The sequence below is a fragment of the Sus scrofa genome, chromosome 15, assembly GCF_000003025.6.
Source record: "Sus scrofa isolate TJ Tabasco breed Duroc chromosome 15, Sscrofa11.1, whole genome shotgun sequence".
Lineage (NCBI taxonomy): Eukaryota > Metazoa > Chordata > Mammalia > Artiodactyla > Suidae > Sus > Sus scrofa.
In genome coordinates, this window is record NC_010457.5 from 65,483,906 (window position 1) to 65,511,147 (window position 27,242).

General features: G+C 39.2%; 1 protein-coding gene across 26 annotated transcripts in view; it reads left to right on the top strand.

Annotated features, from left to right (window-relative positions):
- The window catches only part of PKP4 (plakophilin 4), a 249,719-nt gene that overhangs the window by 52,733 nt on the left and 169,744 nt on the right, over positions 1 to 27,242 (top strand). For 15 of the 26 annotated variants that reach the window (XM_021076441.1, XM_013984161.2, XM_021076436.1 and 12 more), the window contains one exon: positions 23,319 to 23,455. The exons of 9 other annotated variants lie outside the window; for them this stretch is intronic. In XM_021076441.1, the coding sequence (XP_020932100.1) occupies positions 23,324 to 23,455 (132 nt within the window). In that variant the 5' untranslated portion in view covers positions 23,319 to 23,323. Of the gene's footprint in view, positions 1 to 23,316; positions 23,456 to 23,577; positions 23,675 to 27,242 lie in introns of those variants that run through there. 2 more of the 26 variants (XM_021076445.1, XM_021076444.1) reach the window with 2 other exon arrangements.

Consider the following 27,242-nt stretch of genomic DNA (forward strand, 5'->3'; position numbering starts at 1 on the left):
TCCTGGTTCTGATACCATTATTTCAAGGACTCTAGCTTGTAAAACATGTCTGGACTGCTCCTGCTTACTTCATGAGGATATTGTAAAAGTAAATTAGATAGCTAATACAATACTGATAAGAAAGGTACTCTGTAAATCCTGCAGGTTTAGGACAGTGATGAACTCGGTTGTGGGCAAGCAGAGTTTTTGAGTGTCTGGAAGGACACACTGTTGATGGCCAGGAAACATGAACATTGAAACTGAACTCAGAGCTCCAGAATCATATTTTTAGTAGTTAGCCTAGAAGTGATCATCAAAGCCTTAGGATTTTACCTCTCCAAGCCCCCCTTCCCACTAAGTGGATCTTGTTTGGAAAACCAAACACCTTAGGAACTCCTGGAGCTTAAGAGGAATCAGGCAACAGTAAAGTGAGTCCTGGTCATGTTGCTGAGGCCCAGATTCTTCCTCCCATGCCCTGCTGCCTGCTGTTGCTTTTGATAAACCAGTGAAGGCAATCTCTATTCATGTAGCTGATATTTGAGACAAGAGAGGGTGAGATCAGATGGAGATACATGTTTAGATGAAAAAAAGCATGGCAGGTCGGGGGGAGGAAGTGAGCACCATGGGATGACTGGGAGGGGTTGGTGAGGTCATGCTCAAGGTCAAGAAGGTCTCAGATGAAGTGACTCAGCAGTGTGAGATAAGGAACCAAGAGCTGGAACAGGGGCGTGCCAGGGCCTGGACCAGCAAATGCAGGGGCAGTTAGAGGAAGGGGCAAAGTGCTGCTGTCCCTGAAGTGCAGGTGTAAGGCAAGGGGATGCAAAATGTGGCTGTGGCCCCCTTCTGCCAGCCTCAGCTTGGGCACAAGATCTCTCAGATCCTTGGGGCACATCCTTCAACTGTGGCTTTGAGCAGTCTTGATTTTGAAACACTAAAACATTTGGAAAATAGTACATCTGAACTTTTTTCCTCAAAGCTGTACTGTGTAATCTGAATTTTAAAAAGGTTGTATAGCATGAGGAAAGTACTTTTGAGTTGGATAGTAGCAGAGTTGTATTTTTTCTAGGATTGCAAAGCTTTGGTTGAGTATTGCAGTTGAAAGAACGAACCTACCTTGAGAACCAGCAGGGCCATTAGCAGGATGGGGGGCAAGTGTGTCCCCGCTCTGAGCTTCCAGCCAACTGTCTGTAGTGTGAGCCTTGACACTGAATGACCTTCCTTAGGGAGCTTCTGGGCCGGTTGTGGTTGAGTAGAGAAGAAAGTCCCAGAGGAGAAGCTCCTGCTTTCTTGCTTTTCCTTCCTTCCTTCCTTCCTTCCTTCCTTCCTTCCTTCCTTCCTTCCTCCCTCCCTCCCTCTCTTCCTTCCTATTGATATTGCCCTTGAGTTTATTTAGAAAAAAAGGTTAAGACAATAAGAAATTTGGAAAACCAATCAAGGAGATGATTGTCAAGGTCCTTCCCTTGTTTTCTCTGAAGCTACTATTTTGATTTGCATTTCTCTAATAATCAGGGACGTTGAGCATTTTTTCATGTGCTTGTTTGCCATCTGTATATCTTCCTTGGAGAAATGTCTATTCAGGTCCTTTGCCCATTTTTCAATTGGGTTGTTGGCTTTTTTGCTGTTGAGTTGTATAAGTTGCTTGTATATTCTAGAGATTAAGCCCTTGTCAGTTGCATTATTTGAACCATTTTCTCCCATTCTGTAAGTTGTCTTTTTGTTTTCTTTTTGGTTTCCTTTGCTGTGCAAAAGCTTGTCAGTTTGGTTAGGTCCCATTGGTTTATTTTTGCTTTTATTTCTGTTGCTTTGGGAGAAAGCTATTGTTTGTTTGTTTTTTTTTTTTTTGTTTTTTTTTTTCCCACTGTACAGCAAGGGGGTCAGATTATCCTTACATGTATACATTGCAATTACAGTTTTTCCCCCACCCTTTCTTCTGTTGCAACATGAGTATCTAGACATAGTTCTCAATGCTATTCAGCAGGATCTCCTTGTAAATCTATTCTAAGTTGTGTCTGATAAGCCCAAGCTCCCGATCCCTCCCACTCCCTCCCCCTCCCATCAGGCAACCACAAGTCTCTTTTCCAAGTCCATGATTTTCTTTTCTGAGGAGATGTTCATTTGTGCTGGATATTAGATTCCAGTTATAAGTGATATCATATGGTATTTGTCTTTGTCTTTCTGGCTCATTTCACTCAGTATGAGATTCTCTAGTTCCATCCATGTTGCTGCAAATGGCATTATGTCATCCTTTTTTATGGCTGAGTAGTATTCCATTGTGTATATATACCACATCTTCCGAATCCAATCATCTGTCGATGGACATTTGGGTTGTTTCCATGTCCTGGCTATTGTGAATAGTGCTGCAATGAACATGCAGGTGCATGTGTCTCTTTTAAGTAGAGCTTTGTCTGGATAGATGCCCAAGAGTGGGATTGCAGGGTCATATGTAAGTTCTATGTATAGATTTCTAAGGTATCTCCAAACTGTTCTCCATAGTGGCTGTACCAGTTTACATTCCCACCAACAGTGCAGGAGGGTTCCCTTTTCTCCACAGCCCCTCCAGCACTTGTTATTTGTGGATTTATTAATGATGGCCATTCTGACTGGTGTGAGGTTTAGTCTTCAAGTATATGTTGTTACCACGTAATTTAGCCACAAAAAATATTTAGATTTGGATTGATGACCTCAGACATTTCTGACAGAAGTGCTTTTTTTTTTTTTTGTCTTTTAAAGACCGCTCCCACGGCATATGGAAGTTCCCAGGCTAGGGGTCTAATCGGAGCTGTTGCTGCCGGCCACAGTCATAGCATCCGCAGATCCTAGCCATACCTGTGACCTACACCACAGCTCACGGCAATGCCAGATCCTTAACCCACTGAGCGAGGCCAGGGATCAAACCTGGAACCTCACAGTTCCTAGTCAAATTTGTTTCTGCTGCAGCATGACGGGAATTCCCCAGAAGTGCTTCTTGACTAATCATGTATTTGATATAAAGGCATCCTTAGTGATGAGTTTTTACTGTATTTAATGGTTTTTGTTTTATGATTATTTGTAATATCTGATCAAGAATTGATATAATTATCTCTTCAGAATTTATACTTATGTATATTTTTAACATTTTAGTAAAACTTTATGGATTTTCTAAAACTCTGAAGAAAATAGCAAAGTGTTAGAGTGGAACTTTTCCTTATTCCTTCTAACTAAAATGCTTCTATGAAATGTTGCCAAGACGTTCCTGTAGATGTAATTTCACCTTGTGTACTTTTCAGAGGGATGGAGCAGCCAACTGCTGGTTAAAGTATTTTATTTTTGACTAGGGAAGATAAATCAAAAGTGGTTAGGTTAATAAGAGAACTTTTAGGTGTTCTCTAAAAGTACCGTATTTAGTTTATGGCCACTCTTTCCAACTGCGCTCCCTTTTAGAGGACTAGTCTTGCGGGGGTGCTGCCACTGCTTTTTCTCTTGTGAGTAATAGTACGGAATTATAGCTCGTCAGGGGTGGAAAGCGGCTGAGCGGTCAACCTAAAGTCTGTTCCATCCAGCCATGGACTGTTTGGTTCTTTATTTTGCTTTGGAGTCCAAGGTGGCATGCCCATCACTTGAGTGTTTTCTTATTCTCTACATTTATCATGATCTATATGTTTTGTAGCAGTGCAGATATGTTGATCCATAAATGATTGCTATCACATACTGAATCAGAATATATGAATTCAAGTCTTGAGAGAGACCTGTATGTTTCTCAGTGTTTCTATGACTGACCAATGTGAAGGTATAAGGATAAGTTTATGCTGTTAATGGAGTAGCTTTGTTGCAATGTAATTTCAGGAGCTGTTCACGGCAGCTGTTAGTTGAAAGCAGATTGAAAGCCAGCTGGTTTAGATAGCAAGGTGGTGAAGATCAGCAGAGTACCGTGAACCTGGGACTCAGTTATGGCCACAAGAGACTGTCCCAACTAATCCTCAGATGTGTTTCATTTGACAGTTCCTCAGCTCCGTCCCTTGCTAACTGGCTCTATTTGAAAAACTTTACTTTCTTGGGGAAATGAATTGCAGGTCTTGACAGGGGAATAGACTTCTGGCTTCTTAATTCAGTATTTTTCAGTTCTTTTATGATCATCAGATTATTGAAGTTTACATTGATGTCTTGCTCAGACTTCTTTTATCTCTCTCACAGATGGCAGGAGAGCAGAGAAAATGCACTCTGTTGAGCAGTTGATAAGAAAGTGACGTTTGGGGCCTTGGGGTCCATAGGATTTCTTGAATGTAGACCATTACTTGGAGGAGCTCTCTATGCCTTTGTTGCCAGTTGAATGCAGGATAATGCAAACCCAGTGCTCTCCAAGGGGAGCTTTCATCCACAACTGAAATATTCCTGGAGTAGATTACCTCCACCCTGCTCATTGTGGATGTAGTCTACCACAGGATGACTGTAGCCTTTCTCCTTTAATTACATCCAATTTTCCCCACCCAGAGAGCACTTTGTTTATTTATTTAGCCACACCAGAGGCATATAGAAGTTGTCTGGGCCACAGATCGAATCTGAGCTGCAGCTGCAGCAATGCTGTATCTTTTAACCCACTGTGCCTGGCCAGAGACTGAACCCGAGCCTCTGCAGCTACCCATGCCACTGCAGTCAGGTTCTTAACCCACTGCCCCACAGCAGGAACTCCAAGAGCATTGTATCCTTTAGACCTTCCATGTAAGACATTGGAAATAAAAAGGAAGATGCCAATGAGAGAAAGTTAGAAACCACTTTATGTGGTAATCCCTCTTTCCTACTGACAATCCTTGTGTGTGTTTTGTCAAGTTTATAATTGATATATAGGTGGAAAATTGATACTGAGAGATCCAGCTGCTCTCAGAGTAGGAGTGCAGTGACTCAGAAAGAGGAAAGAATTGTTGTGCTATAAAATGAGCAGATTGCCATTTTGGTAACTTTTTTTGTCCCATCAAAGTGCCAGTTTATGCCATCTTCACCAAAGTTAAAGCTCTTATTTATCATGGTGCCTCTGATGTTCAAAATGACATACGTTGCTGTAATTCTTTTGCTTGTGAAGGTACATACTTCCACGCGGACAGATGGTACTTTTGACACAGGCTTTATAATCCTACTTAAATTTCGGGTATCAAAATTTTGTATTTACGCTATGACCTTAATTGTAGAGAGATTCTGGGGTGGCTGTGGAAAGTCATCTGACATGTGTTCTCTTTCTTTGCACTGCCGGGGTTCTGAATATTTATCAAGCATTATTTATTTATACTCTGTAATGCCATACTTTATGGGTGAATGTTCCACATTTCGGAGGGCATTGGCTAGGTTTTCTGAGGTATCTAAGAAACACATGAGCATATCCCTACCAACCTATTAGTGAACTTCAAATCATAGCTTGTGATCTTCCGATTGATAAAGGCAAGTCCCCCCCAAAAAAAATTTTTTTTAAATGACGCAAAAATGCATCTAGGGCACAATGTTTTAAACTCAGAGTTCTTATGTTTTGAGAACTGCTTATGTCACAGTAATGTTGATTCTGATAGGTATGAATATGTAATCCGTTTTGATAGGCTGAAGTTATCTTAGCATTCTGAGTAATAAAGTATTAAACAGAAAAGTAAAAACATTCTGAGATACATAAACATAGTTAATACTGAAGTATTTTACCACACTTGTTTTAGAATCAGTAAATGCTGCTTTTGATCTGTTCATTAAATAAGGGCACAGATATCTATATTTTTATTAGAAACAATAAAAAACATGTCTTAAAAGTATGGAATAATCCAGTCCTTTTATTTTCCTGCCCATTTAATTGGAATAGGTGATGCTTCAATATATTAAAACATAATCAAGACTTTGATAACAGCTTTATAGATTATTGCAGGAATCATAGCTCAGATTTATAGGGCCTCATTAAAAGTACACTTTAATTATACACTGCTTGTGCAGCTGAGAATTTAAAAATACCAGTGTGACCACGTTATAACATAGGTTGTATTATCTCCTGCTAATGGAATGTACCTTCCTTGACTTGTGGTTATTTTCCCAAGTTCTTCCTTTTAAGAAAGTCAAAACCCTCACCAAAAAAGAAACAAGTTACCTAACTAGGCAGATTGAAAATGAAATCTGACTCTTTCTGACATTTTTGGTGCCAACTACTGAACAAAAGATTTCTTTAGGGAAGCAGTTTACTCAGTGGTTTTTTGAATAAGAGCCATCTAATATATTAAAACATTTTTCAGTAAGTGCAGCAGTAGAGTGCCAGTTTCTGTTTTCAACTCCTCACATAGTAAAACCTGTTCTGTCAGCAAGCTTTGGATGAAGTGCCCCAACACATACGTTAGACACCAAAGAAACGACAGATGCCTAAGACAAGGCTACTGGATTCAATAAACTTAAGGCTAAATAGATGCGGGAACATTTATAGAGCAGATACAAGTGGGTGAAAATGAGCATTATGTGCAGGTTAAGACTTTAACTCCCTGAGTTGGACCAGAGGGATGAGTCATCAAAAAAAAGAGCATTTCCAGAGCACATGGAGGAAATGCCTTTATAAGGAGGAGGCATGTACAAAGCATATGTGTTTGTAGAGGGAAGAAATGGTTTGATGAGGCAGAGGACATTGGAGCTTGGTTTTACACTCACTCGTGGAGTTTGAAATGATAGGAGATGGAGTGGTTACATTCAAAAAGCAGCAGAAAGTACAAGACTGGAGCTCTGGGAGGGACTGATTGCTCTCAGCCAGCCTCACGCAGCAGATCTAAGCATGGAAATAGCACTGTAGAGAGAGGCTGTGTTGAGAGGGAACTACTGCTTATAAGGATGGCCACAGTTTGGGGACAAGCAGATGCAAAGGGGCCCCTTCCAGATTTCCTGTTTGTTGCCTCTGTTTTCTGTAGTGCTCTAAACTGCTCTGTCTAGCTGCAGCATCCACCATTCTTCACCCATCAAAGGCCTGCCCAACTCCTGTTCCAAAAGCTCACAGAATGGTCAGGGAACACCCCTGTGAGCCTGTGTTGACAGAGGAGAGAAACGTAGGGGAGAAGGAACATGTGAAGGTCTGAAAAACCCAGGCTAGAGCTCTCCACTGTGATCCCTGTCCTCGCAGAACTTTTTCTCAAATTCTTGACATTGGCAGTTTTTATTTTCTGTAATATTGTATTACATTGATCAAGAGTGTGCTTTTTGGTTAATTTGAGACATAGAAATTTTATTTGAATGCAGAAACCTACCAGTACCTTAAAACAAACAAATGTTCTACCCTTTGGAAGAGGAGAATTTGCAGTAACTTAGGAAAATTTAGTATTTTATTTATCAAACAAATAACACTTACTTGGTTAACAGTGTTACATGACTGAATTTCCTTCTGGAAAGCAGTAATGAATTTTATTTGAGAGACAGACAGGCAGGCAGGCAGGTAGGCAGGCACATTCAGACCATTAAGAAGATATTTTCTCGGAGTTCCCGTTGTGGCTCAGTGGTTAACGAATCTGACTAGGAACCATGAGGTTGCAGGTTCGATCCCTGGCCTTGCTCAGTGGGTTAAGGATCTGGCACTGCCGTGAGCTGTGGTGTAGGTTGCAGATGTGGCTTGGATCCCATGTTGCTGTGGCTGTCACGTAGGCCAGCGGCTACTACTCCCAACTAGACCCTAGCCTGGGAACCTCCATGTGCCGCGGGTGCGGCCCTAAAAAGACAGGAAAAAAAAAAAAAGGTATTTTCTAAGTAAAACGTTTTTGTTTTCCAATTTTTTTTTCGTTCAAGCTTTCATACAGAAAACATTTATTTATCTTTCCTCTGAATATGACATACCATTTAAACTTTACATGTGAAATAGGAGCATATGTAAATATAAGCTAGTCACAATAGATACCCACTCTGAATCAGTCCCACTGGGTATTTAATAAAAAATCCCTACTAAAGCATATTTAGTCAGGAAATGGGTAGTATTAAAGCCAGTAGAAATAGTATGGTATGAATTGTACTTTAATTTTTTTAAATATTATGAAAGAACCTTGTTTGGAGAGTTTTTGTGATTGCTTATTGCAAATTTGAAGACAGTTCTATATTATATATTCATTTGCAGGTATTTGTGCTCTTGGGGTGACCAGACTAGCAGTACGCAAATATTGTGAATTTTAGTGAGGTAGACTTTATTCTTAAATGTACAGGGTAGGTATAATTGCCTGGGTGCTTTCTTGATGCCACATGTGGAGTACAGAACCATGTTCTTTCGGTTCTTGGTTTTGAAATTGTTTGCACTTTGTTTTTCTTTGTTTTTTTTTTTTTTTTGATTTTTATTTATTTTTTGTCTTTTTGCCGTTTCTTGGGCCGCTCCTGCGGCATATGGGGGTTCCTAGGCTAGGGGTCGAATCGGAGCTGTAGCCACCAGCCTACGCCAGAGCCACAGCAACGAGGGATCCGAGCCGCGTCTGCGACCCACACCACAGCTCAGGGCAACGCCGGATCGTTAACCCACTGAGCAAGGGCAGGGACCGAACCCGCAACCCCATGGTTCCTAGTCGGATTCATTAACCACTGCGCCACGACGGGAACCCCCTGTTTGCACTTTGGATGATTAAAAGCACTGGTTTCTGAAAGCAAAATTTATAGATGGATTTTAGACATAAATGATAACCCAGATTTAAGCCTGCTTTTGCAAAAGTTGATTTAAACCAGTGACTATTCGAGTTTGATTGTCATGCATGTGTTGGCTATGCAGTGCAGCGCCGCAGGTGCCGGCAGTGTGGAGATTGTGGATGGGACCTGGGAGACCTTCACAGGCAGCACTGTGAGTCTGTAGCCATTTTCCTCAGGGACTGGCTGATGGACTTCTGTTACTCATGGTGACCAACCTTTTCATTTGTGTGGGTTTTCTATTAGCCCTTCCTTACATTTCTGAATGGAAGTTAGCAGCTTCTCAGAGAGGTTGTTGCCTGGGGAGGGAGACAACCAGTGGTGGTGCTAGGCCTCCCAGATCCCACACTGTGCTCTGAATTAACTGCAGTCCTGAGCCTGTCCTCAGTTCTGCTCTTCTTAGAAGAACTAGGACTTATCTTTACACCAGAGCACTTGTTTATTAATCTGTTAATTCATAATTGCCTAAATGACCCTGGTTGCTGCACAGGCTGCTCCCTTTTGGCGTCCAGGTTGAAGTGGTGAGCCCTGAGTCCTGTCAAAGGGAGGAGAGTTTCAGGAGAGATTTCATTTCAGGACCATCTCCATCCCTTATAGTGAAAGATCCTACAGGGAAGATCTTTCTAGTAATCTCATTTTTTGATTTTCCCAGTCAGAGCCCAAATCTAGGATTTCCCCTCCTGTGCTTCACACTCACAACTACCACCTTCTCTGATTCTGGTGGTAATCACCTGTGATGAAGCATAAATTACATTCAGTTCTGGTCTGGAAGTCACAGTCTTTTCCTGATTATAGTTTTTATAAAGTTCTTGAGGGGTGTGCATTTGCTGATTCTTAGTTTATTTCCACCCATAGCCAGTCTTATCCTTATTTTATTGATTTTTCTAAATTTTGTCTCTGGGGAACAACCCTGTTTTCCTTCTCTCTGCCTATTTTGTATTGGGTGCCTGCAGTGAGGACAGAACATTGAAGCAAAGAAGAGAGCGATGCTTGGGGACTTCTTTGTAATCTCCAGACCACCTGAAAAATGGACAGATTCTTTTTTTTTCCTTTTTAGGGCCACACCCATGGCATATGGAGGTTCCCAGGCTAGGGGTCAAATCGGAGCTGTAACTGCCAGCCTGTGCCACAGCCACAGCAATGCCAGATCTGAGCCGTGTCTGTGACCTACACCATGGCTCATGGCAGTGCTGGATCCTTAACCCACTGATTGAGGCCAGGGATCGAACCTGCATCCTTATGGATGCTAGTCAGATTCATTTTCCACTGAGCCACAATGGGAACTCCTGAAGGACAGATTTCCTAAGATTATATTCATCCTATATCCCCAGGGACATGGCACACGGAGGACAGAAAAATAATTATTTCCTCTTACAGGTTTTGCACCATGTGTTCTTTTGAAGTCTTAAACATTGTCGCTCTTTTCCCCATAGTCGCTTTCTGGCTTCCCACTGGGCTTTCCAGATGTTTTCCCTCTGCTGGAAGTTGACACCATTTAGCTCTTACCCTCTCCTACTCTTCCTTGGCCATGTTCTCTAATGCCAGGCCACTCACCATCTTCCCTAGGCCACTGGTACCTGGTTCAGTTGCTCTTTGCCTCAACTTTCACCATCACACGGGGCAGTTTTAAAGTTCTGGTAGACAGCCCATGCTCTCCCTGTCTTCATGGTCCCTTCATCTTCTCACTCCCAGAGTTTTCTTTCTCTTTTCCTCCTCCTCCTCTTCCCCACCCTGATTGTAGACTGTTGGCATTCTCTGAGCACAGCACATCATGATGTTTTATACCTCTCTGTCTTCATGGTTCCTCTCATCTTCTCTGACGTCTCTCCTACGGTGGCATGTTTTATGATCTTTACGGTTGCATTTATCACACTATTTGTATTCCTTCTCTCCCGTTAGGCTGTGAGCTCCTTCAGCATCTTGATGGTTCTAAAACTTAACACTGCTTGACACATAAATATTTTTTTGATAGAAGTGCAGATATATTGTCATTCATTCCCTCACTGAATGAGCTCTGTTGGACACGTACTATGTTTCAGGCAGTTTTATTGGTGCTAATACTACAGTGGTGAATTAGATGAAAACAGTCCCTGCTCTCACTGAATCTAGATTGTGTGGTAGAGGAATACAAAACAGTGAAGAGGAAATTGAGTGTAGTCCACTGCATGGTCCATCTGTGATCAGCAAAATGCTAGAAGCTTGGTAGTTTATTGTGCTTTTTTTAAAAAGCTGTTTGTAGATGTTAAGTGTGGAAATGTGTTTGTCTTCCTGAAAATAAAATATGGCATTAATCATATAGAATCTTAAACTCATTAAGGGAGACTAAAAGATAACCATCATTCCTTTGGTTTAAATTTGCTGAAGATAGAAATAAGGGATTCTTATATCTACCATACTTCCAGTTTTGATACCTTTTTAAATAGAAAGTTTTCCCTTTTACTCTAAAGAACTGCTTAAGAATTTGGAAATCATTAGATGAATTATCGCAGAAACTGATATTATTAAAAGCAGCTTTAAACATGTAAAACATCAGTGTTTTTGATGATACTCCAATTCATAACTGTCAGCTTTCCATTTTTACCTTTGCCTTCAGTAAGGCACCTTGCAAGATTAACATCTCTCTTAAACTGGACATGGTTTAGACAAATTGTTATATATTCCAGATGGGAAGTTGATCTGCCCAAAGTACTAGTATGTACTGTATACCAGGCCTATTTCCACGTGAATGTTCGTGAGACAGGCATGAAAAATGTAATTAAAACTCGCACCTGGCCTGGCAGAGGCTGGGTTCTTTTTCTGGAAAACCATTTATTCCTTCATTTAGAAATAAAGTTTTCCAAGAAACTGGTACCCAACTTACAGCCAAAACACAATTTTGTGCTTCATTTTGTTGGCAGGGATTTTTATCGAAAAGAGCTTAAATTTTTCTGTACCATTTTCTAAAAAGTACTTAATTAATGTTTTTCTTTTAGCAGAATGACATCATTGGAAAAGCTGAGTGAGCCAAATTTTAATTGTCAAGGATGGAACACTACCCCTTTCTAGCTACATTTGCTCATTAATAACAGTTATTGTTATTTTGTGGGATTTCCCAAAGAATTTTTCCTCAGAATGTTAAAAGGGGTCCTCAAAAAAAAAAAAAAAAAAAAGGTTGAGAGGCAAAAAGTGAGATACTGAGTTAGATAATATTAAACAGGCTCGTTTACTTTATGATTCCTCAGTCTTTATATGTCCTTTGCCACTGCTGCTCAACTTTACAGGTGTATACAAATACTGGTGATCTTACTCACATGAAGGTTGATTCAGCAGGTCTGAGGTGGGGCCTGAAATTCTGCATTTCTTATGAGCTCTGCAGGGCTGCCAGTGTAACTGGTCCACAGCTCATACTTTAAATAACAAGGTTTTTAGGAATCTTCAAGAGGAAGCATGTTCTGCAGCATTTCCCAGACTTACCAACCATAAAAACATCTTTTTTGACATCCTGGAAATAATCCCATGGAGCATGTTTTGAGAATTTAAATTTTAAATTGAAGGCTTTCAAATTATAAATGAATTTATAATTTAAATAGAAGTCTAATGCAGTACTTCTGAGTAGTCTAATATAGAACTTGTAGGTTATTATCAGCTAGACCGCCTAATGTAAATCCCAAGACATTGAAGAATCATTTAGCTTGTCCATGTAAAAAGAAAAATCACTAACATGAACTAAAAACACAAACGTTGCATAAAATAACAGGTTGTTACTAGGTTGTATACGTCTTTTTTAAAGTAGACCTTATAAATGTTATTAAATGCCCAAGTCCTTAATTAAACAATTTTACTTTGTTTTTATTGCCTCTAGTAGTTCTTTTATAAATTACCGTATTTCTAAATCCCCATATGTGCTGTGCTAGTGGTTTTATTAGACTTTAATCTTTAACACTAGTATTTGATATGAAAAACTAATGATAAAAACAAACCTTTTATTTAAACAGCTTGAGATTTGATATGGCTTACCATACTCTTAATTGCATATGATGTAAAACAAGAGTCTATGGAGGTTTTTGAGAAATCTAATGAGCCTAAAGCAAATTTTTTAAATATAAAAGCTTAATAAAATTAATTAATCCATTATAGGTGGGCTTTTCCCCACCTGCGTCCTTCTGCTGCGCCCGGTATAATGTCCTCATTTATACATGCCTGTTGAAACCCTTCTCTGAGCACCTGCTTCCTGTATTTGAGCTCTTAGTGCCCTGATTATCTCAAGATGGATTTCATTGTAGTTATTTATTTTGTCTTTTCCTTTAGATTATAAATTGAATTGGAGGTTAGGATTTTATTCATCTTTATATTTTCAGTTACACCTAGTTTATAGTGTGGTGCAGTAGTAAGTGGACGATCAATAATGCATTAGGTAAATTATATCTTTAGAAGATAATTCATCAAGTAAAATTTAATTTTTTAATCTTATATTACCTAAAAATAATGTAAGTTAAATATTTTTCCTCAATCCTCATTTCTTGTTTTGATGGTTATATCAGTTAGTGTTATTTATTTATCGTACAACAAGTCATCCTAAATTTCAGTGGCTCAAACAGCAATTTTTAAATTTCCTACAATTCTAGGTGCTGCTGGTTTTGCCTGCATTCACTTAGGCAGCTGCAGTCAGCTGGTAACTTAGCAGGACTTTCTAAAATGTTTTGTCTTAAGCATTCCAGGGTCTTGGCTGGAGGGGCTGGGGTTGCATCTTTTAATCCCGAGCTCTCTCACAGTATAATGATCTCAAGGTTACCAAAGAAACTTCAAGGTTTTTGAGATTTAGCCTCAGATGATGTACAAAATCACTTCTGTCACAAGAGGCTAATCCCACATTCAACGGGTAGGCTGTGGGCTCTGCCTCTTCCTGGGAGGAGGAGCAGCAAAGACACCCCCCCACCCCCGCCCCTGAGTTCCTGTGTGCGAGTCATCACATCATCACACCTCCTGCCTTGTTAGATAGGAACATTAGTGCAGTGTTACTCTCGTCACCTCCTCACACCTCCCCTGCTGGTAGCTTGTGGAGTTTATTTTGTCTTAATCTTCAGTTCCCTGAATTATTTGCTTAGTACTGTTTTTGATAATATTTGTTATTTGGTTGCATAACTTCCTTTAAAGATTATTGAAGCCAAATTTTCTTGAGTCTTGGTATGTCCTAAAATGCCTTTATTTTTACCTCATATTTGAATAATAATTTTTGGTTGGTACTTAGAGTGCTAAGCAGTAACTGGAGTACTGACTAACACCTGTAGTTGATAAGAAGTCTGATGCTAAACTGACTCTCATTCCTTTGTAAGCAGTTTATTTTTCCTCCATGATAACATGTACACTCTTTATCCTTGGAACTTGGAAATTTCAATGGATTGGGTCTAAATGCAGTTTGTTTCATTCATTTTCTTCACTTATTGGCCCATTGTAAATATTAGTTTTCAGTTCTGAGAAATTTTCATTTCTTCTTTCAGTATTTATTCTCCTTTTTTCTCTCTTCCTAGTATTCTTGGTAAATAAATGTAGCCCCTGGATCTGGTCTCTAGTTTACAAACTGTTCCTTTATCTTTAGCCCCTCTCTTTCTCTCATTCTTTTTCTCTGAGGTGGGGTTGGAGGTGGGGCTCTGATAGAATTTTTTACATCACTCTTATGAAATATTCTTCACAAAAATTGATTTTTCTAGTCGTTTCATTGAGATTTTTGTTTTTATCCCTGTAACTTATTTTTCAAAGTCCCTTTTCTCTTTCACACAGTTTTTTTTTTTAATATATATTTTTTTATTTTCCCACTGTACAGCAAGGGGGTCAGGTTATCCTTACATGTATACATTACAATTACATTTTTCCCCCCACCCTTTCTTCTGTTGCAACATGAGTATCTAGACATAGTTCTCAATGCTATTCAGCAGGATCTCCTTGTAAATCTATTCTAAGTTGTGTCTGATAAGCCCAAGCTCCCGATCCCTCCCACTCCCTCCCCCTCCCATCAGGCAGCCACAAGTCTCTTCTCCAAGTCCATGATTTTCTTTTCTGAGGAGATGTTCATTTGTGCTGGATATTAGATTCCAGTTATAAGTGATATCATATGGTATTTGTCTTTGTCTTTCTGGCTCATTTCACTCAGTATGAGATTCTCTAGTTCCATCCATGTTGCTGCAAATGGCATTATGTCATTCTTTTTTGTGGCTGGGTAGTATTCCATTGTGTATATATACCACATCTTCTGAATCCAATCATCTGTCGATGGACATTTGGGTTGTTTCCATGTCCTGGCTATTGTCTTTCACACAGTTTTTAATTTAAATACTAAGAGTGTTAGTTCCACCTCTTCCCCTTTACTTTTTCTGTCTAGGGAACTCAGTCCCCTCTGGGCATCAGTACTGACTGAGGCCTGTGGCAACTGAGCATGTCCAGGACAGGGGCTGACCACCTCGTGGCATTGTCTCTCTCCCCTTGATCACCTAATCCTGGCCCAGGCCTAAGAGCCTCAAGTTTTGGCATCCACTGACTCCGAGCCTTCGGCTCCCTCACTGACTGCTCCAGCTTCTCAGCAGACTTTTTTTTTTCCTTCTGTGTTTTGGTTTCTTCTCATCCTTTTGCCATAGGTCTGCAGCAATTATTTTTTCTAATATTTTGGCACACTGATGACATTTTTAAAATTTCTAGACTGGCTAATTTTCTTATGTTAAAAAAGAGAAAGTGCTTTTTCCATGATTTCAGGGCATTGTGGATTGGAAAAGAGAAGAAATGTGCACTCATCTTGCCTCTAGATCCAGGCCTCTCCCCTCAGACTTAATTATCTTTTGATGCTAGCGATTATCCCCATCCTGTCTCTTCTGCACCCTTTAACATGCTGCACAGCTATGTGCTATAAAGGAGCCCAAATCCTAAAAAAAGCTGACCCTCTAGTATTTTCCAGAAAAGAGATTTCCTTTTTTGCTCCCCGTAAGAAATGTGTTTTGGAAAGGTTAAAATACCGAAGTGCAGTCTGTGTTTATCCAAGGTAGAATTTTTAGTTTTTATTAACAGTTCTACAGGATTTACCTGTTGTGACAGAAGGATGTCAGCACTCCACCTTACTCAGGGGAGCTTTCTTCACAGAGCACACAATGTCAGTGGCCGCCTCAAGCTGTGAACTAGGCTGTTATTAACCGTGCATTTCATTTGCAGAAAGTATTACTGAATCGCATGCAGTGTTGAAGGTATTCTGTTTTGTAATGTGAGCCCCGTTTTATTGAAATGAATTCCAAACATTTATGAACCATAAAATTATATTTTCTGTATTTTTATAACCAGAAGTGGTTCAGTTCTCTTAAAAATGGATAATCTCTAGTATTTATGCTATGAGACACTGTTGCATTCTATTGATACTCTGTATTTATAGATTATATCTAATCAGAATTTATCTTATGTTTATTCCACTATATTAATATTTTTCCTTTTTCATGAAAAAAAGTGCATAAGATATGTATATGATTTGAAAAATTGAAAGTCATACACATCATTAATTACTGCCCACGCCAGGTCAGCACCCCAAAAGGTTTTCATGCGTACTTCTGAGATCACAGCCTCCTCTCTCCCCACAGTGATAACCAGTCGTGACTTTTTGATAACCATTTCCTTGGTACCTTTACCTGTATCTCTAATAAAAATAGTTTTCTCTTGCCTATTCTTTAGACTTTACATAATGGATTTTACTGTTTGGTCTTTTGTGATTTGCTTCTTTCATTTAGCCTGTTGTTTGTGAGTTACTCTTTTATAGAACTGTTCATTTGTTTTATTGCTTTGAATGTAATACATTTTGCACGAATATCCCACAATGTATTTATTCACTCCACTGTTGATTGTTATTTGGGTTATTTGCAATTCATAGCTTTCAAAAAAGTGCTGCCATGACCATACTTAGATGTCTATTAGGTAAATGTTTTGCCACTTTGGTGGTTCTTATTAGTATCTCACTGTAGTATGAGTTTGCATTTTTTTTTTTTTTAATTGCTAAAGAGCTGCAGCAACTCATTGTTGGCCATATAGGTTTTCTCTTTTCTGAAAGACCTATTCATACTTTTCACTTATTTTTGTATCAGGTTTTCTTGCATTGATCTTTTGATTGTATTAGTAAATCCATAAGTCAAAGTAATTAACTGCTATATACATAATTCATTCTCTCCAATTACTGTACTGTTTGGCATATAGCTCCCTTCTAAATAAATTCTTGCCAAGAAATGTTAATTTTTTGGATGAACTGTCTGATTAGAAGTTTAGTATGTGACTATCTCTAGGCTTCCTAAATAGTTGCAGATTTTTGTAATGCTTCTTATTTCCAGGATATTTTTAAACTATAACTGTGAAAAGTATCTAGTATTCCTTTTAGAATTCTAGAATAGATACCATATGGTACTGAAGGTGTTTCACTTTTGAGGCATATTCCTAATTCTCAGTACTTCATTCTTTTCTTCTGTAATATCTGTTCCAGTTTCATTATAAGCAAAGCCAAGACACTTATCTTTGCTATATAGGATACCCAGTAATTTTAAAGAAAATCTTTTATTGTCACAATATTTTGTTCATCTAATGCTTATTTAACAAACTTATTATTCTATATTTTTAAGATATTTCTTTGGGTCAAATTAAATATTAATGCTTATTTTCTATCCTTTCTTAATTCATTCTTAGACATCATTTTCTTATCAATTTTGAAGTGGTTGTTATCAATAATCATGATATTTTCTGAGTGTTCAAAATGTAGTCATGAGATGTGTATCATACTCCAGATTGCTAATGCAAGAGAGCAGAGAAAAAATAGTCAAATTTATTTCATTGGTTGAGATGAAACAAAGTATACTTATTATATTTGACCAGAAATTATCAGTAAAGAGAGTAGAAATGAGTAGAGGAAAGTCCAGTATCTAGTTGATCTATCTCAGAGAGATTTAGCAGAGACGATTTTGTGGATTAGTGTTATCTGTGGATCTTGAGTCTTAGGTTTGTGCCTATCTGTTACACCCAGAGCTGCAAAGAAAGCCTTCAGTAATCACACTAGACTCTATATTTCTTGTTAATTTGTGAGAATGCACTATGAGATATACATACATTATATTAACAGTTTCATGTAAAAGCTTCCTCGTCTTCAATAAAAATAATAGTGAAAACACGTAGCAATTCGTAGCTTTCCAAAAAGTATTTTACAAAGCTCAAAAGAATGCAGTCCAAAAGAATGATAAAAACAGAGACCTGGGCAAAGAGGAAATTCAATAAGGAAAGCCTGGAATAAAATGAGAACACACTTGTAAAAGTTGGTCACAGTCTCTTTTTTGCACTTTTCATGCAGCCAGATAGAAACAGTCAGCACCAAGACCCCCAGTACCTGTCATTCCCTTTGGAAAGGCACAGCCTCCTGGCCTTCAGGTGTCTTTTTACAGAGAGGTGTGATAGAGTAGCCAACATTATGAAAACCCCCGAGGAACATTCACATCAATTAAGAATATCCAAGTTGCTGTATCTTCAAGTCAGCCTCAAGATTCAAAGGTCTCCATTTCCTGTTTTTAACACACCCAGTACAGGGTACCTTCTGTATCATCCTCGCTGTTTGATCACCTGAACCACAGGTAAAGACCTCTTGTGATGGGGAATGTACCACCTTTGGGGGGTAATCAATCCTTGAAATTTCAGACATTTGACTATTCACTCCAAAAGGAAAGCCCTTCCTGAGCTTGCCCTTGTGCCTCCAACCTTTAATTTTATAATATAATATTAATATTAATATAATGAAATACATTCTAAATATAACTCCTAGCCAGATTTGATTCAGAATTTAAAGACAGCAGTAATTTAGGTAAATACAAGTTTGTTATAAAACCATCCGTTTTTTTGGTCTGGCTCCTGGGACCAAAAAGTCTGAACCTAAAAAGTCTAACCTTACTTGTGCGTGGCAGTTCTGACGAGGTTTACAGACATTTGCTTGTCTGCCTGGTCCTTCTTTTCTTCAGGTCAGACTTTCTCTTCCTGTCCCATTAACTCTTATTCCTGTGTCCTCTGCTAAGCTTTGAGCTTAAGGAGCAGGAGCTATCATTCATTTCATCCTTGTTCTTGTGCTCTGGAAATAATGGCTGAATCCCTTCACCACCCTACTACTCACCTGCCTTGAGTGGATACTCTTGTGTCCATTCCTGTTAATGTGCCCCCATAATTGGAAGTGGGTATGTCCCAAGGTGCCTGAAAGAGAGGTGTATACTCACTTGTCACGTTAAATACTGACATCAGTTCAGCATAGCATCACCTTGGCTTTGCAGCGGCCTCATCTCATTCATGGTTCATTCCTTCTGCTCTTGAACCTAAAGTGCCTAAATCTTTTCCCCAGTGTGCTGCTGAGTTAACCTAAATATAAGACCCTACATTTATCCCTTGTGTTCTTTTCTCATTAGAGGTAGCTCATTACTTCAATGTAGCACTGTTTTTTTGTTTTTGAATTTTATCACCTGATAAATTGTGTTCTTAGTCACTGAAGAATTTGAGCATGCCTATATACGATTATTTGCATTAAAGCTTAAGTTTTTGGTCTGTGCTGAGCTAAGATCAGAGTGCTCCAGAATTACATTAGAAACCTCTGTAGATTGTTATATGTTGTCCAGCTCTTTACTCATTGTCAGAATCAGCAGTTGCCCTGTGCCAGCCCTATTTATATGCTAATTATAATACCATGGGGGACTTCTAACATCATACATGCCTCACTGGAGTCTAGACACACTGCATTTCCATGGTTACAATGCCAGAGAGAAATTAGACCAGCTTAATGTGACTTTTCTTTGGCGTGCCCCTTTCTGGTTCTCACAGATCATCTGTTGGATAAATTCCTGATAGGAATCTCACCCAAGATCTATGTCTAGCTCTCTAGTTTGTAACATGAAGGGAGTCTACTTTCTTCTTTCCGAAAACAGCAATGGCATTTTCTTACTTCCAATTCTCTGGCACCTCTTCCATTCTCTTTGATTCTCCAAAGAGCCAACATGGTTCTGCAACTCATTTGTAAGTTTCCTCAGGTCTCTAAAATGTGATTGCCCAAATCAGGCAAGTTGAGGTCATCAAGGAAAGCACAAGACCTCATTTCTCACAGTCTCTTTGCTCTTTAAGTATTCGTTGCTTTTCTTCTTTGCTAATGGGGAGAAGTAATAATGTTCTGTGGCTTTAGCCTTAGCTTGACTCCTTCCAACTCCTCAAATTGTTGAGAACTGCAAATAAATGAAGAGAATACTTTAATAGGTGTATAACTGTCAGTATTTTGGCATCCCTCCTCTGCCCCATGTTGTGGGTGGTATTTGGGGGCTATTCCAGAGGTGAAGTGTAGAGAAGTGTCTCACTTTCAGTTGTGCCTAGGTCATCTTTCTCCATCCTGTGGGTGTGACTATCTGTAATGTGTCCTAGTCTTTGAGCAATCTGAGAATAAAAACATCATACCTGCCTATGAAAGTCTCTCTTGCCTAATGGTGGTTTCTTGTACAAATTTATAAGCTCTTCACCACCTCTTCCTATTAACTTCTAGTGTTGTTATTCCATTACTTGCCTCTAGCTATACTTTGCCTTGATCTGATTCATATTTTGCTGCCTCAGTTAAACAGTGCACCCCTAATGGTCAGTGACCTTTCTCTATGCCTGTGTCCCCTTATCACCCTGCATGTTATTACATGGGCAGGGTGGAGTTCAGAAAATGCTCATCTGATATCATAGATCTGGATAGTCATCCAAAAAAAAAATGAAATTAAGTATGGTACATGCACAGTGATGCAATATAATTACAGTAATGTAATATAATATCTTTCTTTAACCGGTAATGATCCTCTTATTTATAGTAAAGAATAATTACTTCCCCAGTGATGTTTCCATTTCTCCTTTTGTCAATTTCTCTTTGTTCAGTGAAACTTTGCTTCTCTTTTTCTTACACATTGATTATTTCATGATATTATACTCTTGACATTTAAAATTTGTGTTCTTGGCATTATTTGTTGCACTGTTGCATAGTAACATTTTTTGTTCTTTGCAGCCATCTGCTTATTTTAAGGTGTGCAGTTTTTCAGTGGCATAGAATACTTTCATATCTCTATTAGCCTTAAATGCCAATCTAGGACCTTTATGTGACCTTATATCTTGTCTATAATGAGCACTAGGTAAATACAGAAATGCGTTATTTTATCCAGTTGGTGGTATTTTAAGAGTTCTACTTTATATCTCAAAACAGCATACATACTAAAAAATAAATATTGCCATAAGATCATTCCATGGTGTTGTATGAAGAATTAGCCACTTTTTAAGTGCAGAAAGGGTGGCACAACAAGGTGGTAACATGTTCAAGGGCTCAGAGGTTTTGTTCCTGGATCCACTTACTCCAAGTGTGAAACTCCTCCCACTTGAACTTGAGGAGACCCTTCTCCTTGCAGGTGAGGCTGCAGCCTAGCTTGGGCACCATAGAAATGGGCCGTAAAGAACTTACCTGTTAGATGGAATTCCTTTGTGGCTCAGGGGAAATGAACCTGACTAGTATCCATGAGTATGCAGGTTCAATCCCTGACCTCTCAGTGGGTTAAGGATCCAGTGTTGCCACAAGCTGTGGTGTAGGTCACAGAGGGGGCTTGGACTGGCATTGCTATAGCTGTGGCGTAGGCCTGTAGCTGCAGCTCCAATTTAGAACCCTAGCCTGGGAACTTCCATAGAACTTCCCTATTAAAGCTGGCATGAGGACTCCTCATGGAGAGTCTCACTGGGGGGAAATGCACAATCTCATCAGACCCATTGTCCATTTCTGCCTGTTTATATGGCAGGAATAAAGCAACTACTGGCAGCAACCTGGACTCTAACTCCATCTTTACCAATGTGGAAGTCAGGAGAGTAAGGAATGAGCTGGAGGCTCAGGTGATATGTGTATCTTCCCTTTTCTTACAGATATGAGTTTGGAAATAAATAGTATGCTGATACTGACATTCGAGGGAGTGGGGAAAAAATCCCTAGATCAATCATACCACAGAATTGAACATCGTGCCAGTTGATAATAAATCAAAATACAGAAGTAGAATATTTTTAAGAGAAAACTATGGGAGTTCCCATCGTGGCTCAGTGGTTAACGAATCCAACTAGCAATGATGAGGTTACGGATTCAATCCCTGGCCTCACTCAGTGGGTTAAGGATCCAGCGTTGCTGTGGCTGTGGTGTAGACTGGTGGCTACAACTCAGATTAGACCTCTAGCCCTCCATATGCCTCGGGTGTGGCCCTAGAAAAAGCAAAAAGACAAAAAAAAAAAAAAAAAGAGAGAGAGAGAAAACTATGAAGGATGTCAAAAATAGCATTTATGATCTCAAAGATACAGAGTAATACATTGAACAAATAAGGTCTCGAGCATCATAGCACTTGATGAAATTTGCCTCATGACTGTAATAAGACATGGGAACGATGGTCAATCCTTCACTGATGTGTTCGTATAGTTGCAAACATTAATTGGATATATGTTATATATGCCAGGCACTAGGCTAGTCTCATGGTGTGATAGACTGCTCTTGAGGAGACAGGCAGAGAGACTGGCAGGTAAACAAGTTATTAAAATAGTTACAACAGGAGTTCCCGTCGTGGCACAGTGGTTAACGAATCCGACTAGGAACCATGAGGTTGCGGGTTCGGTCCCTGCCCTTGCTCAGTGGGTTAACGATCCGGCGTTGCCGTGAGCTGTGGTGTAGGTTGCAGACGCGGCTCGGATCCTGCGTTGCTGTGGCTCTGGCGTAGGCCGGTGGCTACAGCTCCGATTCAACCCCTAGCCTGGGAACCTCCATATGCCGCGGGAGCGGCCCAAGAAATAGCAACAACAACAACAACAAAAGACAAAAAGACAAAAGACAAAAAATAAATAAATAAATAAATAAAATAGTTACAACATTTTAAGTGGCCACCTTTTCCCAGTCTTTTTCAAGTTTGTTAAAAAGTCCGTATCAGACCAGTAAGTTTCCTGGCAGACACACAGCTCTCAGTATGTGTTATCTCAGGAGAGGCACCTCATCTGAGAAATAAATTCTCTTTCAACACCATCTCCATTGCCATTGTCATCTTTGCATAATCAGATTCCTCTAAGGAAGCCAAGCCAGCTATAATGCCGCCAGAGATATCCTTCTTGCAGGTTATTAATGCCTGGCAGTTCTTTTAAGTACAGAAGAATTTTGCTTATCCTTAAGCCCTTGAATCTTAAAATCTTTATTTTTCTATCGCATAAACCTAAAACCTTTACACTTTCATAGATGTCTTATGTGTATGCTTCTTTGAAAACTGACCCTTACGGCAATCTGGAGTGTTATTATTTTGTTCATAAGATAATCATATTTACTTAATGGTTGCTTAACAGTTTAGAAAATTCAGTGATGAGTATCTGACAGCTTTATTGTCCTCAGTATATTTTGAGTCCTCCTCCTTAACCCTTGCACATCATTTTTTACTCTGATGTTGTGTATTTAAATGTTTTCTCAGTATTCATTATTGTTGTTCTTCATTTACTGTTATTTTTTAGTATTTAGTAGTACTAGTTATACTCTGGCCCTGGATGTTGCCTTTTAGAAATCAGATAGCCATATCTAGTTGTGTAGAAGTCTGTAGTAGTTGAACCATCTGCCAGTGCCCAGCCGTTGCCTGTTCCTGCACTGGAGCCTCTGAGAACGTGTTAACTCTTTGCCTGCTTGGTTGCAGGAGGAATGCCAGCTCCTGAGCAGGCCTCATTGGTGGAGGAGGGGCAACCACAGACCCGCCAGGAAGCTGCCTCCACTGGCCCAGGCATGGAACCTGAGACCACAGCCACCACCATTCTAGCTTCCGTGAAGGAGCAGGTACCTCCTCTTACTCTAGAATTTCCCGTTAATGATTTCTTCAATGCCTTTAAAAATTAATCTTTAGATGTGTTTTCAATTTGTCTAACGTCCTTGACGCCTTCACGTTTTCTAATTATAAGGTGTTTACATCCCTGAGTACATTGGGATGACTGGCAGGTAGAGCTGTTCCCGGTGCCAGTCAGAATCGGAACATGCAGGATACTTGTGCGTCTGCAAGTAAGGACAATATCGATGGTGATCGGTGTCTCTGTCTTGCCCACCTTGCGGAGTGTGTGCATGCACGCAAAGCTTCATAAAGCCTATTTCACACTGCTGACTCTGTCAAGACTCTGGCAACTTGAGGCCTGTGACATCCTTAGATCTGTTGAACGTTTTAACATAGGTGTTACATAGGGTTGTCTCTGTGATTTTTGGGTAAAAGACTCTTTGTTGTGTTTGTCTGAATCAGAGTATACTCATTTTGTGAGCTAATGTTCTAAAACTTGTCACACTGTGCCAGTTTGCTTAAATGTCATGTTTATGTTGATTTTTTTTTTTAAAGCACTTAATACTATTTATCCTTCAAACCCAAGCAGCCTTCTAAATTAGATTTTTATCTGGTGGGCTTAGAGAAATTGAAACTCCTGAATTTAATTGCTTACGATTTAAAAGCTTAATAAGCTGAATATAAATGTAAAGCTCCAGGGAGAGTCCTTTTCTGCCCCCTTCTTCAAAATACAAACAAACAAACAAAGGCTGTGCCCTATGTGAGGGTTATTTTGTCAGAGATAATTTAGTAGTACAATTCTCTTTTTAAATCTTATTATTAAATCACTGGGTTTTGTTTTTTTTTTCCCCCCCTCATTAGATACAAGCTTAGATATTGTATGTAGGCTGGAATATTCTTTGAAAAATCAGCATTAGCAGCCCAAACAATTAATGATGACAAAGAGCAAAGGAATGTTGAATACTTCATTATTTTATTGCTTGCTGTCATTTCAACCTGGGTACGTGCTCTAGAACTAGGAGATGTGTCTGCCATTAGAGCCGTATTTTCAAGAATAAAATGATTTTACAACTTTTTCTAGTAGCACAACATCAAAGTATTTTCCATTCCTTGCTGAAATTTGAAGTTTTTAAACATTTCACAAACTAAGAATTTGAGAAGACACAAGAAATTATAGTCAAAAGTGTTTTCATTTTCTGCCAAACTATAGATTGTCTAAGCTTCTATCACCTTTGTGGAGGAAAAAAGGCATTCATAGTTGTCCAGATTTAACCCGAGGAGCTGTAAAATGAGAAGATTCTGATTTATTTGGGGCTGTTGGCATACACTGCATTTGGTGAAACATGGCAGTAAATTTATCAAAATGCCCAGAACTAACTTAAGACCAAAAACTGTTCAGTAAGCATGGCAACTAGAACTCTTGTGTTTGTACCAGATAACCCTGTGTGTTGAAGAAAATCGGAAATCTATCATGACTTTTGCCCTGTAATTCCTTGATGGCCTCAGAAGACTTAAAAATTTTATCTCTTAGCAACAAATGGTATTCTGAATGGATGTTTTGTGGGAGAAAGCAAAAGGGATTCTGGTTTCTTGAGGTAACCTTAAAAATATAGATAACTTGTTACTTATTCAAATTATTATGCTTCCCACTTTAGTTAGTTACTGGAAAGATATACTCTACTCCTTGCTTCTACTCCTGTTCTAAGAATTTGGGCCCATTGATAGACATTTATAATTTTCGTTCTTAATTTCCTTTAAGATTGTTAATGCATAGTACTCACCATTTCAATCGTTCAACCCAATACCATATCTATCTCTTGTTCCAAGATGCTCGCCTGATTTTAAATAGCTAATACTAGTTCCCATAGGATTTTCGTGGTACCAGATGGGCAAGATACTCTAATTTCTCTTTAGCTGAAATAAAAATTTCTTAGACTTCCCTGAAATATGTCATTTGCTTTTGTCTGCCAAATGAGACAGAGCACGGAAAAGTTAGATGGGAATAAGAAAGCTAATTACTATTTCCTTTATGTATTTGATTTTAAGATATTAATCAGCAAATGACTTTCTTGATTATGTTAGATTCAAATGGAATAGTTAATTTTAGATTATGTCCTTGATCATGTTTTGTATCAAAAGAGCAATATTCTCTAATGGGATATATAATCATAGAAAAAAATCACTTCCCTTTCATAGCCATGGAGTGGCTATAGCTCCACTGATCTCAAACATACCTTGTTTGGTGGCAGCTGTGTCTCAGAAAGGATATTTCACTAGGGTACAGAAGAAAGAGACTGGGGAAATGGGTAGGTTCCCTTCATTGTTCCACAACTTAATGTGTGATTTGGGGAAGATTATTAACCTCTCTGTGCCTCAGTTTCTCATCCATAAAATGAGGATAATTACAGTTATTGAAGACATTACATTAACCTATGTAAAATTTTTACAACACTGCCTGGCACTTAGTAAATGCCCATGTTTTGTAAAAGCTAATAGTACTAATATCATCATCTCCATATAAGAAGAAAATGCCCTCCTTAAGAGGAACTGGTGGCTCTACTTTTAAATATACATATCAGGATTGATTGACTTCTTTTGGAACACTGATACAAAAATACTTTGTGACTATTGAGCCATGTTTATGTTTTGACAGTATTTCTTTTTTTTTTTTTTTTTTTTTTTGTCTTTTTGTCTTTTCTAGGGCTGCTCCCGTGGCATATGGAGGTTCCCAGGCTAGGGGTCGAATTGGAGCTGTGGCCAGAGCCACAGCAACGTGGGATCCGAGCCTCATCTGCGACCTACACCACACTCATGGCAACGCTGGATCCGTAACCCACAGAGGAAGGCCAGGGATCGAACCCGCAACTTCATGGTTCCTAGTCGGGTTTGTTAACCACTGAGCCACGACGGGAACTCCAGTATTTACTTCTTCATGGCATTAAGCTTTTAAAACTTCACCGTGGTGGTCTCACCAATTAAAATAGCTTTATGTACATACTATGAGAATAGAACGTGTGAAAAAAAAATTTATTAACATGCTGATGTTGTACAACCTCAAACATAATGTCAAAGCACTTGGTAGAATTGGAAAGTAACATTTTTCAACATGCACCTGAATTTTGAGAGGAAGAGTCTTATAAATTATATCCAAGTCACTAAAATACCTCACATGAACTCCCCAGGGCAATTCATGGTAAGTAGTAGAGAAGGAAATTACACATGACCAGTAGCGGTCTTATTAACAAATCATTAGTCTGTTAATATCTGGAATTGGATTTAAGGTGTCATAAAACAATGAAATCTTCCTCTCCTGGGCCACTCTTGCCCAAAGTGCCAGATGCTGTTCCTTATTCCTCGACAGAACGCTAAGATTCATATTCTTTCTCTTATGAAGCGATGACCTTTCACATTAATGTTAGTCACATAGATGTACGCGTGTGCCTTTATAGAAAAAGTCCTTGCTCTTTTGCAGATAGAAAGAAGGAGGCTACTTCAGTTCAAGTGCTACCTCTTTCATGAAGCTCTGTTCACCCCAGCCTGAATCTTCTTAGCACTTTATACCATGGCTCTGATTCTTTATCACATGCTCCTTTGAATGATCTCATAAGGGTAGAGCCATGTTTTATATGTTGCTTCACCCACATGTTACGGGCCACTCGTCTCCTGGACCCCTGAATATATTAGAGCTACAATGAATGGTTGTTTGAGAAGGGAGTGGATAAATAATGCTGACTATCATATTACTTTGTTACCAACTGGCTTTTTTTGTGAGAATAACGGGATCTGTAGCCGCATTCA